Source organism: Myotis myotis, unplaced genomic scaffold, assembly GCF_014108235.1.
Source record: "Myotis myotis isolate mMyoMyo1 unplaced genomic scaffold, mMyoMyo1.p scaffold_m19_p_6, whole genome shotgun sequence".
NCBI lineage: Eukaryota > Metazoa > Chordata > Mammalia > Chiroptera > Vespertilionidae > Myotis > Myotis myotis.
Window position 1 is genome coordinate 93,083,118 of NW_023416368.1, and position 13,185 is coordinate 93,096,302.

A 13,185-nucleotide genomic window follows, 5' to 3' on the forward strand; every position below is an offset into this window, starting at 1 on the left:
GCCAGAGATGTTAAGACTTAGTGGTTAAAAATTAGAAAGACAGGTCAGATATTATTGTGATGAACTCCACAGGGTATTTTGTAATTTAGCAGTAGAGGATTTTATTGTAATGAATTAATGAGTGCACTGTTTCGTTTCCCATTCTCAGTCTGAAACTCCTTCAGACCCTCCCTCAGAAAATGAAGGTGCAAGGACCACACACACCCAGTAGGAGCTAGGAGGAGGCTCTTGGCTATGTTTCCCACTCCTGTTGGGCAGGGCATCTTCCTCTTTCTATTCTGTGTATGCTGTCTTCCTTACTTGTTGTTGTTGTTAATCCTCACCTGAGGATATTTTCTCCATTGCTATTTAGAGAGAGTGTAAGGGAGGGAAGGAGGGAGGGAGGGAGGGAGGGAGGGAGAGAGAGAGAGAGAGAGAGAGAGAGAGAGAGAGAGAGAGAGAGAGAGAGAGAAACATCGACGTGAGAGAAACACATCAACTGGTTGCCCCCCACAGGGAGTGAACCTGCAATCCAGGTATGTGCTCTCAACCAGGAATCAAACCATAACCCTTTCGTGTATGGGTTGACGCTCTAACCATTGACCCATGCCAACCAGGGCACTGTCTTGTTTACTTTGAAGACTTTGAGTTTATTATTTTTCCTGTGGCATGCGATTGAGTGATCAAGAAAGGGTAGTGACAGTAAGGTGTCAGTTGCTGGTATAGGAAGGGTTCCTCCTTATCAAATGAATTATGGAAAAGAAATATCAGGCATTTTCATTTATCTATCCATTATCTATGTTTATCTGTATATCTATCTACCTATCTATCTATCATCTATCTATCCTCTCCCTCCCAACTTTCTCCTACACTGCACACTATATTATTATATATGTTTTTATTGATTTTAGAGAGAAAGGAAGAAAGAGAAAGAAACATCAATGTGAGAGAGAAACATCGATGGGTTGCCTCCCATATGCATCTAGACTGGGGATCCAACTTGCAACTTGGGCATATGCCCTGACCAAGAATTGAACCCGCCACCCTTTGGTGCACAGGACAATGCTCCAACCTACTGAGCCACACCAATCAGGGCTTGACCATTTTTGATCTACAAAAATGACCATTTCATATGGTTCAACCAAATACACACATTTTATTCATAAATGTATGCTTGAACATGTGATATTCATTTCATATGTTTCAGTCTAATAATGTATTATAAATATGTGAAATATTTCTTACATTATTGAATAATTTAAAAATTTGGTATTCTGAATCTGATGACTAGTCTCACTTTTGCTATTTATTAGCAATCCTTGAGTAAGTGACTTAATAATTATTAATATCTTAGAGGAGAAATTATGATAATTATAATTATTACCATTATTATATCCACATCATAAGGGTATTGTGAGGATCTGACTGTACTGTACATGTGACAAGCTTGATAGGCTGTTAAATTGGAATGCAATTATGAATTCCTCTTATTGTTGTCACCACTGATAGGGGACATTATTTACATAATGGCTCTCTTGCCCTCTACCACTTGTAGGGGCTGTTGACGATGTGATCCATTCTGCACACAGGTCCCCTCTCCACAAGGATGCAGGAAGAAACCTCTACAAGGTCTTGGCAACAGAAAATTCAAGTTTCTCCTGAGCTACTAAAAATATACGGTGGACACTAATGCTTATAGCAAATAGCTCCTCTCTTTGCTTTACCATCTTGTAAGTCTCTGAACCAAAATAATGGCTCCCTTGAATGACTGAATGGCATTCATACCTGTCCTTGGCTTCATCTAATTTTCCTATCCATATTTTTTCTTTTATCTCAGTTTCTTACATTTTCTATCTTCAGCTTTCATAGTACCCATCTGGCCACTACAATTCCCCAATTTTTGAAACAGGATAAGGTAAAAAAAAAAAAAAAAAAAGCGAAGAACTAAATAAATCAAGCAAAAGTTTGTTTTTCTAGATCGTTCTGGTCTAATTGATCTGGATCATACAACACAGAACTCATGTCATCAGATTTTAGTGGTACTAGAAGAACCAACCTCTCCTGTCTCTGCTCCCTGGTTGCTGTGTCCTTATCATATTCAGTAGGGTGCTGAGTGTGATGAATCAAACACATATCCCAGAAAGAATTCAATAGGGAACCATAGACCCAAAGGCTGAGCGGCAGCCTCCAGATCCTTGGCATGTCACCTCCTGAGCTGTGGTGGAAGGGGCTGTATGTCGACCTTGACTCGCCCTTGTTCCTGGCATGAGGGAACCAGTCTGGGAATGAGGATCTGCTGCAAAGCCTGCCACAGGATGTAACATTTCAAGAACACCCCACTCAATCACTCATACTCTCCATGGTGGCTTCTCTCCTGGCCTGAAGTATCCCCTAAGTAGGTTTGAAAAACACATGTTCTCTTAGCTTGTGTAAGTTCCCAGTTTAGCCCTGAAAGCAATATGAGTGAGTTTTCATGACTTCCTGGAACATCTAGCTTGCTGCTAGCACATAGGTCAAGATTAGGAGGTTCTGTCTCTCCATTCATCTATTGATGGGCCCTGGTTGCTTCCATATCTTGGTTATTGTAAATAATGCTGCAATGAACACAAGGGTGCATATATTTTTTTAAATTAGTGGTTTTGTTTTTCTGGCTAAATACCCAAAAGTGGAATTGCTGGGCCATGATAAGTTTGCACAATGACAGATGACTAGACTTAGTGTGGTAATCACACTGGAAGGTACATAAATATTGTACGCCTGAAATCAATGTAATATTGTACACCAACCATACTTAAATTTTTTAAAAGGTTTTATCTCCATGTATCACTCTCACAAGTTGTCAAATTCATCTCTCTAGAACAGCAACTTTTACACAGTGTGCCACAAGAATTTTAAAAACATGCAATACCTGACCATTTAGTCAGGGGCACTGACCTCTTTTCCCTTAGATTGTCAAATAAAAAAATGACAACAGCCAACATAACAATAGCCATCTGTTATGAATGAATGAGTGAATCAAAATTATACTTTTGTCAGATCAGCAAAAAATATATATTTTTTGATGTGCCGCAGAGTTTTAGTAATTAGATTATGTCTGCCATGAGATGAAAGGGGTTGAAAATCGCTGCTCTGGATGGAGGAGAGAGCCATGTAACACAGTAAAAAGGGAGCCTGGTGGGATGCAGAGAATAATGTGAAGTCATAACTTCTATGTTGAAATGATTACCCTGCCCTATTCCAGCTGTGTGGTCTCAGGTAAGTCAGTGATTTGCTGTGCACCTAAACCTCCTCACCTGGAACAATGGGATAATGATATTGACCTCAGAAAGTTCTTAGGAGGATTAAATAAAACATCATATCTGAAAACCCCTGGTGAAGAGTATACATTACTCTTCACGGAATCTGAATTCCTCTCCTCTATCTACACAAGCTACATATGCTCTTTCTCTGTTTAAAAAAAGGAAACATTTCCCCTCTTTCTTCTCCTCCCATCTGCCCCACCGCCGCTGCCCTGCCCCAAGACTTGGAGTAACCAAAGGAGCCTAAGTCTAGTGAAGGGAAAAGAACAAAAGGCAGGAAGGAAAGGAATTGGGCTCTTCCTTCATGGGGCAGTGAGATGTAGGGAGGAGGGCAACTCTCCCTCAAAAGTCTGAACAGTAAAACCCAGGGACAGAGACAGGGAGAGGCAGACAGTGGAGAGGGAACTTACTTCCATAAGGGGAGCCTGTGGGGGAGCCGTTTAGAAATCCTGGTGACCCTGGAACGCCCAGGTTGGCCATGGGGACGTTGCTGTAGCCATTCATACTGTTACTGGAGGTGCTGTAATTAGACTGCTGAGGGGTAGAGCTGGAAGAGTAGCCCCGAGGAGAGATGCTGCTTGTGTTGCGGATGTAACCTGCACAACCAAGAAAAGCCTGGGTAAACGAACCAATGTGCACACATAGTGCAGAGCAAACATGGCAGCACAGATCCACATCAGCCCAGACTACAAAGCACCACCAACCTGATCCTGGACGGGGTGGAAAGTGCGCATCTTACCTTCATCCTTTAATACTTCCTTTCCCTTCCCCATCCTACCCAAGACCATGTCCCTCATGGTCCCTCCTTCATCTGCTTTTACATTTGCAGTCAACCTCACCAAGGAATGACTAATGGCAATGTATACTGACATCTCCCAAATCATATTTCATATAACACTAGAGCCCTATGAGATATTAATAAGTATCACTGAGAAAAGCATTGTGTGGTCAAACAAAGTGTGGCAGATGTTGCAGACTGTAGCCATTCTTTGAAGATTGGCATATGAGGGACCGAGAGAATACCTAAACTAATTTAACTTTGCTAACCTAGTATTTCCCAAATTAAACACGCCATAGCATCTGTTCTGGGAGTGGTGGGGAAAAGGCATTCTGATAACACCTCAAGGGCCACTAGTATTCTACATGTCACAGCTTTGGGAACGTTCAAATTTGTTGCCATGCCCTGGGTGGGAGTGGGAAACATTTTCATTCAAAAAGTGTTGATAAGCTCATTTAAATGTGCTGTTCTTTGACCAAAGACTTGGAAACATCAGCAGGGGAGTTTGGGTAAATCCAGCCTCTAAGAGGGATAAGGGAAGGGACAGTGAGTCCTCCTCATACTTCTAAAACCCTCACACAGAGACATCACCTAACCTATCCTGGAGTCACCCACTGTGAGGAAACTCTCTAGAACTATTTAGGAAATAACCAAAATTTGAAGAAAAAAAAAAGTAATATTATACCCCACCCACCCTTCTGCAAGAAATCACCCTGGACGTAGGAATGAGGAGTTTCCATCCAATGGGTGAACAAAATTAGAAATAAAATTACCTCAAGGTTAGAGACATTATTAAGATTATTTACATCTAAAAATGATTTATGACAAATTTAGCACATTTCAACTTCAATGACAAAATTATTTACATGATATACTTTACATGTAAAAGCACAATTAACTGTATAAACTGGTTGCTATTTTTTGTATCTGAGGTAATACACAAAAAGAAGTTGCCAAATAAAACCAAGCCATTCACCCTTGGTTACTAGGAAGAGAGAGTTGTGTATAACAAACAATAATGTCAATAAGTCAGCTTCTTTCCATTATTCAGTCTGATGATCACAATGGTAGAAGTATAAATTTTATTCAGATAATACCTGTAAATTGGATTCAGTAAGCCTAAGCTTTTCTAAAACCATAATAGTAAGTCTGGTCCTTAAGTAAAGGCATTCTACTTGTCACCAAAAAAACTAAAAATCTAATAATACACCACTTATAATCTTGAGATAACCCAATAGTATGTGATTGCATTGCTTATCTGGGGACACACTCTTTTGATGGTATTTAAACCAAACTTTAGCTCCTTGCACTCAAGCAGACTAACCTTTTAAATGTATAAATTGTTTGGATTTTGACTCTGAGAAGGATAGTACCTTGATTATTTCCCTGTGTTGACTCTGAGATGCTGACCCCAAGTTGGCTGCCATAAGAATTGATGCCCATCATGCCACTGTGAGCTGGAGAGCTGGAGAGAGCTGGGATCTGGCTGGGATTCCTGGGGACACTGTAGAGGGCTTCAGCAATATCTGCGGCTCGCTTCAAAATGATGTCCTACGGGGACAAGGGGGTAAAATCATGTCCTGCAAAATGGCAGGTTGAGGTGAGCATTTCATCAGGAGTCAAACGCGGTATAGAGTATAGGATGTGAGCTCCTAACCTGGTTATTGTGTGGTGTGCCGTAGAGGGCCTCCACGAGATCCGCAGCTCTTTTCAACAGCATTTCCTAGAAAAGAAAAGAAAGAGTGGGGTATACGCAAAGGAAGAACCCCAAATGGCCAACAGAAAGGAAAATTACGTATAAAAATAAAACATCCAGACATCCCCCTAAAATGTAAATAACTAGCCAAGAGGTCCTATGTTTGGTTTGAGAGGTAGAATATCATACATATAAATCCCTCTATAAATATGTGTCTACATGGAATTCCTCTAGATAAAATGGATCCAGAAAATGTGGTGCAACCAAAACAGAGAACAACCAAATTGGGGGTAGAGTTGGTTAAAATTAATAATGTAATGAAAGTTTTATTAAGAACTACTTTCCAGGCCATTTCATGAAAAAACCTGGTACTCTCTCTAATTAATCAAGTATTCTTAAAATGATTGATTGGCCTGTGTTTAGCTGCTTGCCAAGGAGTTGTCCATAGTACTGAAATTATCTTGGCAATGCCTTCTGCAAAATTTTATTCTAATAAAGATGAATTCTTCCAATAATATTTCCCCCTGTTCATTTTAACCAGAGAGAATTGGTATTCAGTAATCCCTTTCCTCTCATTTTGTCTTTTCCACCTCCTGTTTTTAACAGCCTTTTAAATTGCTATTAACCTACTTTCCAGATATCACCTAATTTAATAGTGGGGCTGGGGATTTTTCCAACTGAAAATAAAAGTATGATGTAGAAGCAACTGTGGTACTTAAATTTTACTCACAGTAGAGAAAACAGAGCATAGCATATTATAATGTGTGTGTGTAAAATGCAAACATAAATGTTAAAATGTATTAATTCCCAATTAATTGAATACCTAATAGATTGATGTATTTTTAAAAAGAAAGCTAAAATAGTGGGATAGATTTATGATATAATTTTCGTAAGCAAATTCATTTAAAAGTGATGTGTTTCATATAAATTGTAGATGGAGGGGTTTTTCACTTCATTAAATACCTATAAGTCCTCAATGAATACTTGATTGAGGACTAATGTGTCCCTCTAATTATGTGTAAATAAAATTATATTTAAATACAAAGGAGTGAGAAATTACAGTTTTAAGCAACTATACAATTATTTATTTTCATCAAGTTGGCAGTGTTTTATAAGCTGAATACTCATAGTGTATCTGTTTTATAGGCCCAAGTTTCAGATTTCATATTTCCTCAGAGATTAATCATCTTATATTTCATAGTTAGTAAATATTTTATGTGCATCTTGTATCTAAAGCTTAGCCAAATTTCAAGACCTAACTTAATTTTAGAGGGATTTAAGGTTCTGTATTTATCTAAATTTGCTGAAATCCTACAAGACGGTTTTCACATGTTAATTTCCAAAGTGTTTTACCTTGGCTAATCTCTCAGGATCTCCAGGATGCCTTGGGATGACTTTCTGCAGCCTCTGGAAGCCGTAGTCTATGGTGGGTTCATTTAATGCTGAAAAATAAAAGCCCTCTTTTTTTGAGTATGAATCCTCTCCACAAAACAAACTTCTAATTAAATCTTCTGTAGGTAATAGAAAGGTTCTGATATTACCTGTCTAAGAATTGATACATAATGATACAATCAGTTAAAGATTTTTGCTATTGACATTGGTTAAGTCACACATATCTTTGGAGCTAATGGTAATTTAATGCTCTTTTTCCCATTAGAATGAGATTGCAAAATTTCAGAATTATTAAAATTATTTTATAACTTCTGCCTTAAGTGTACACACTTGTAATCCTCTGCTCAGTCTTACATAATCAGAAATATTACACAATAAACTCTTCCCCAGTTTCTGAAGACAACAAACGACCTTTACATGCTTCCTCCTTCCTCCCATCTTCTCTTTGCCAAGTATACCTTTATCTCCTATTAGTTCTTCTCCAAATATCATTTCTTCATATATATATATATATGAACTTCCCATGGGTTTATGCTCATTAAACCCTGTTCTTATGCACAATACACTTTCCGATTATATTTCCAATTATATTTCATCACATGAACATTTGCTTAATGTCAGCTCCACCATATACTACAAATTCCACACGTGCTTTGCTTTACCGCTGTGTTCCCGCTGTTGAAGATAGTGCTTGGCACACGGCAGGCACTTAGTGTCAACAACAGTGAAGTGAGTGAATGAATGAGTGAATGAATGGCACATTTCAGCATGTCTACTATGCTAGAGTTTTTCAAGTAGATTCCTTTAACCTTCTTCCTCTCTTCCTTTAAGTTTTAAGTTTGTGGTTTAAATTTTGTGGTTTTGAAATTAATGCATGATAAAAGTAAAGAAAAAAGATACAAAAAATAAAGCAATAATCACCTGCTCTCCTGTTAGGCAGCAGTAAACACAGTTCCTTTTTAACCTTCCTTTCTGCATACATTTTATGAATATTCGTTGTCATTACTCTAGCAAAACTACACCTCTTATTTAAAAATATAAAAAATTTTGAGTATCGAAGTAAAAATAAAATTACTCATAACCTCATCAGTTTAGAAATGATGTGGGTTAACATTTTTGCTTATATCCTTCCACATTTAACACACACATACTTCAAATTATTCAGAGACATACTATTCACACTGGTACATAACCTACTTTTATCCATTTAACAATATAGCAAACTTTCTCCCAGATTATTAAATAATATTTTATAACATTATTTAATATCCCTGTGTATTTTTACTCTATAGTCTATAATTTATTTAAATAGTTTCCTAATGTTAGCATTTAACATGATCCTAATTTCTCACTATTGTAAAAATCAGAGCAATAATTATTCTTTGCACATAGCTTTAATTATTTCAATTGGAAAATTTCAAGAATTAGAATTACTTGACCAAAATTTATCATTATATTAAGGCCTTTCACACATACTGTTAATCACTCCTCAGAAGAATGTACAAATTTATACTCCCTTCAGCAATGCATGTCGTCATGTTAACTTACATTTGTTTATTCACCAGTGAAGTTGAATTTTTTTTCTGTACTTGGTGATTTTAATTTCTTCTCTTATGAACTACTTATTAATAGTTTCTGCTCTCTTTTCTATTGGGGATTAGTCTTTTTTTTTTTTTTTTTACTTGTAAAAACACTTTTAAGTTAATATTTGTAACACTCTGACTGTCACCATGTTACAATAACATATCCCAATGTGTTCATAGGTATTATATGTAGAAAGATCACAGACCAGCCCAACTCCAAGTCTGGTTAGTACACACACACACACACACACACACACACACACACACACACACACACTCTATGTGTGCTTGTGTTTACATATTCATACATATAAGAGTTCTTCTTTAGGTCCAACAATAAAATGTGCATTGCTTATCATATAGGTAATAAGTTTTTGGTTGCTCACTTTTATTTTTTGCTATGTATTTCATTTTTTGTTGTTTTTTATTATGACTATGATTACCCTCTCTTCACACTTGCTAAGAGTTTTCCTAGAACCTAAAAACACTTTAGGTTTTTATATGTCTGTGCAGACAGTATGTATGAGAGTAGTGTGGCAATATATAGCATAGTCATTAATAGAATCAGCTTTACGCCCAACAGACATGGCTCAGTGGTTGAGCATCTACCTGTGAACCAGGAGGTCATGGTTTGATTCCCGGTCAGGGCACATGCCCGTGTTGCAGGATCAATCCCCAGTGTGCAGGAGGCAGCCACTCAATGATTCTCTCTCATCTTTGATGTTTCTATGTCTCTCTCCCTCTCCCTTCTTCTCTGAAATCAAAAAAATATATATTTTTTTTTAAAAAGAGAATCAGCTTTAGATCTTGACCATTAATTTTGGCAAGCTTCTGTTTATAATTCATCTTATGAGTTTGCCATCAAAATTAAATGAAACAATTTATATGATGCTCCAGCACAGTTCTTGGCACGTAAAAGATCTTAATTAATTGTAGCTACCTGTTATTTTGAATACAAATCACTGACAGATGTCATTTTTTTTGTTCATTCTTAAGCTTGTACATTAATAGCATCTGTATGTTATGACCATTTTATCTCCTGTTGATGAACATATTGATCCATTTAATTATTTTAATCCCATTCTTGTGTTGGCTAAAACTTCCCAAATAGTGTCTAAAAACGAGGATGGGGTGGATATTTTGCTTGCTGTCCTTTAAATGACACTAATGTTTCACCACCAAATGTGGTGTTGGCTATTCGAGACAGATATTAGCATGCTTTTATCAGAACTTATTAGAATTTCAGAAAATTACAATCATATTAATCTTCTCCCAATAGTTCCACAATTAAAATGTTTATTCATGAGTATGGTATATAATTTACTTAGTATATTTCTGGATTCAATTTGTTAATATTTTCTTAAGACTATTGGTGTGAAGATTAAATCAATTAAATTAGCGAGAATAGTGCCTAACACATATTGTCAACAAATGTCAGTTATTATTATTGTTGCTGGGAATTTGTGTCTATATCAATAACTGGGATTGTGCTCATGGTGCTATCCAGCCTCTGATTGATTTTTATTTTATACCAGCTTTGAACAGTAAATTGAAAAGCTTTCTATATTTTATCCTATGCTCCATAAAACTTTTATAGCATGGATATTACTTCTTGACCAAAAGTTTCAAAGAACCCCAGTGAAATTGCTCTGTCAAAGTCACCGAATAACATTTTAGCCAAACCAAGAGGCACTTTTCCATTCTTATCTTGTTAGCATTTAACACTGGAAATACTTCAACCCATGTGCTTTCCAGAATACACACTGCCCAGTCACTCTATGTCCTTTAGCGATGCTCTCAGCCTGCTTACAGGACTGCTCTTCCTCAGTGTCTTGCAGATGGGATGCTCTTCACCACAGCTACACAACTCCTGCTCAAGCTTCATCAGTGCCCCCATGATTTCTTTGTCAAGCCATATGCTGACTATCACAAATCTTTATGTCCAGTGCAGTTCACTTGCCCAAGGTTCAGCCTATCTATTCCAACTATGGGCTGGAAGTTTCTACTTGGATGTCCCCTAGACTCCACCCACTCAAGATACCCCAAGCCCAAGGGATTTTCAGTAAATTGTCCATCAGCTTGCCAATGGAAAACCTTGGAATCATTCTTGATATCTCATTATCATTGTATTTTTTAGGAAAATCATGCATGTCATCAATATTTTAAATGCTCTAACATTGATTCTACAATAGTAATTTGTGTAAAATTCAAATCCTCTATTTCTGATTCTCCCCCACCTCTTTGTTGTAACTTTCTTAATAGCCATATTTCTAATTTTATCTTCCTTTTGTTTCCAAGAGAATACCCTAAAATTTCTAGGTGGTTAGGTATTAAATTGTTAATTATTTATTCTAGTTAATTGGATTGGATTTTTAAAAGGTGGCTTAGAGAATATCTGTGTTTTGGAATTTATTAAGTGTTTTATGAATTAATATATATTAGTTTGTCTGTGTTCTGTGGCTAATGCTTCAAATATATTATTTAATATATCTTTTGATCACATTATTTAACATATTTTATACATAATTGCTACTATAAATTTATCCTTCCACATATCCCTGTCTTTCTAATAGTTTTTCATGTATATATTTTCCTCTAGTGATTAGGAAGATACACATCCTATTTTAATTTAAAGCAATACCTTTAGAGTTCTTAAAAAATATTTTATCTTTTCTAATTACTTGAGTCTGTTGAGACTTCATATATATATAACTTACCTTTAATTTCCTGACCTCATTCTCTTTACTTTTATGTTTTTATTGTTAGTTATGTTTTTATTGTCAGCTAATATTACTATTATTAAACTTTGGATGATCAGTATCTTTTAGACATTAATTTTCATAATTACATTAAGCTGCATAGTCATATTAACAATAATTTAAATACTCTGTATTTAACTGCACTGTCTGCTGCCCAGTACTTTTGTGATACCATAACCTTTCCATTCTTGCATTCTTCGTTGATTCAATTCTCCCACAGTCAGGTTGTATCAGTGAAAATAAGAATTGAAATCTCTGAGCCCTTGAAATAGAGTGTCTTTCTGTTTTCCACACGCATAAAGGATAACTTCTCTGGGTACAGCTTGTTAAGTCTACTCTCCCAGTCTCTGCTCGCGTCCCTGGCCTGAGGTGGGGACAGCGGAGACCTGGGAGGTTTGGTCAGGCCTTCCTCCGTCACTTCCAGGCCCTGCTCTCCTTTTCCTGGAGGCGAAGGACAAGTCCAGTTTTCACACATCCGCCAACACAGCCCCGTGGGCGCACACCCGCACGGCGGCTGGCATGCTGATCACACAGCCTAGCCTCAAACCTGAATACTACCTCCCTCATTGTTATGTTTTGTTGAAAATATCCTTCTCTATATTCGGGAGGAGAGGGGGGCAGGTTACACATTTGCATTCACATTACCATCTTATTCAGAAACACATGCAAGAAGACCCGGGTGTATAATCAGAATCATTCTGTAAACTTGTTTTCACCACTTAGCATTATAATAACAGCAATTTCTGCAGTCTTTTTCTTTCTAAAAAAATAAATCTTTATGGTTCAGATTATTACAGTTGTTCCTCTCCCCCGCCCCCAGCTCCTCTCCACCCCGTTCCCACCCCCCACCCCCACACCCCCTTTACCCGCCCCCCACTGACCTCCTCCATAGGTGTACGATTTTTGTCCAGTCTCTTCCCCCACCCCCCACACCCTCTTCCCCACGAGAATTGTCAGTCCACTCCCTTTCTATGCCCCTGATTCTATTCTATTCACCAGTTTATTCTGTTCGTCAGATTTTTTATTCACTTGATTTTTAGATTCACCTGTTGATAGATATGTATTTGTTGTCACTTTGTTGTCCATAATTTTTCTTTACCTTTTTCTTCTTCTTCCTCTTCTTAAAGGATACCTTTCAGCATTTCATATAATACTGGTTTGGCAGTGATGAACTCCTTTAGCTTTTTCTTGTCTGTGAAGCTCTTTATCTGACCTTCAATTCTAAATGATAGCTTTGCTGGGTAGAGTAATCTTGGTTGTAGGTTCTTGGCATTCATCACTTTGAATATTTCTTGCCACTCCCTCTGGCCTGCATAGTTTCTGTTGAGAAATCAGCTGACAGTCTTATGGGTACCCCCTTGTAGGTAACTAACTGTTTTTTTCTCTTGCTGCTTTTAAGATTCTCTCTTTGTCTTTTGCCCTTGGCATTTTAATTATGATGTCTTGGTGTGTTCCTCTTTGGATTCCTTTTGTTTGGGGTTCTCTGCACTTCCTGGACTTGTAAGTCTATTTCTTTCACCAGGTAGGGGAAGTTTTCTGTCATTATTTCTTCAAATAGGTTTTCAATATCTTGCTCACTCTCTTCTTCTGGCACCCCCATAATTCGGATGTGGGTATGCTTGAAGTTGTCCCAGAGGCTCCTTGCACTATCTTCATATTTTTGGATTCTTTTTTCCTCTTGCTTTTCTAGTTGCGTGTT

The 13,185-nt window shown here is 37.3% G+C and overlaps 1 protein-coding gene across 1 annotated transcript in view; it reads right to left on the reverse strand.

The window, feature by feature from the left end:
* EBF2 (EBF transcription factor 2) overlaps nucleotides 1-13,185 on the reverse strand; it is a 198,472-nt gene that overhangs the window by 14,058 nt on the left and 171,229 nt on the right. Inside the window, exons 11-14 of the mRNA XM_036315220.1 lie at nucleotides 7,106-7,194; nucleotides 5,714-5,779; nucleotides 5,430-5,607; nucleotides 3,689-3,874 (exon numbers count right to left, since the gene is read on the reverse strand). Of these exons, the coding sequence (XP_036171113.1) occupies nucleotides 3,689-3,874; nucleotides 5,430-5,607; nucleotides 5,714-5,779; nucleotides 7,106-7,194 (519 nt within the window). The remainder of the gene's footprint in view (nucleotides 1-3,688; nucleotides 3,875-5,429; nucleotides 5,608-5,713; nucleotides 5,780-7,105; nucleotides 7,195-13,185) is intronic.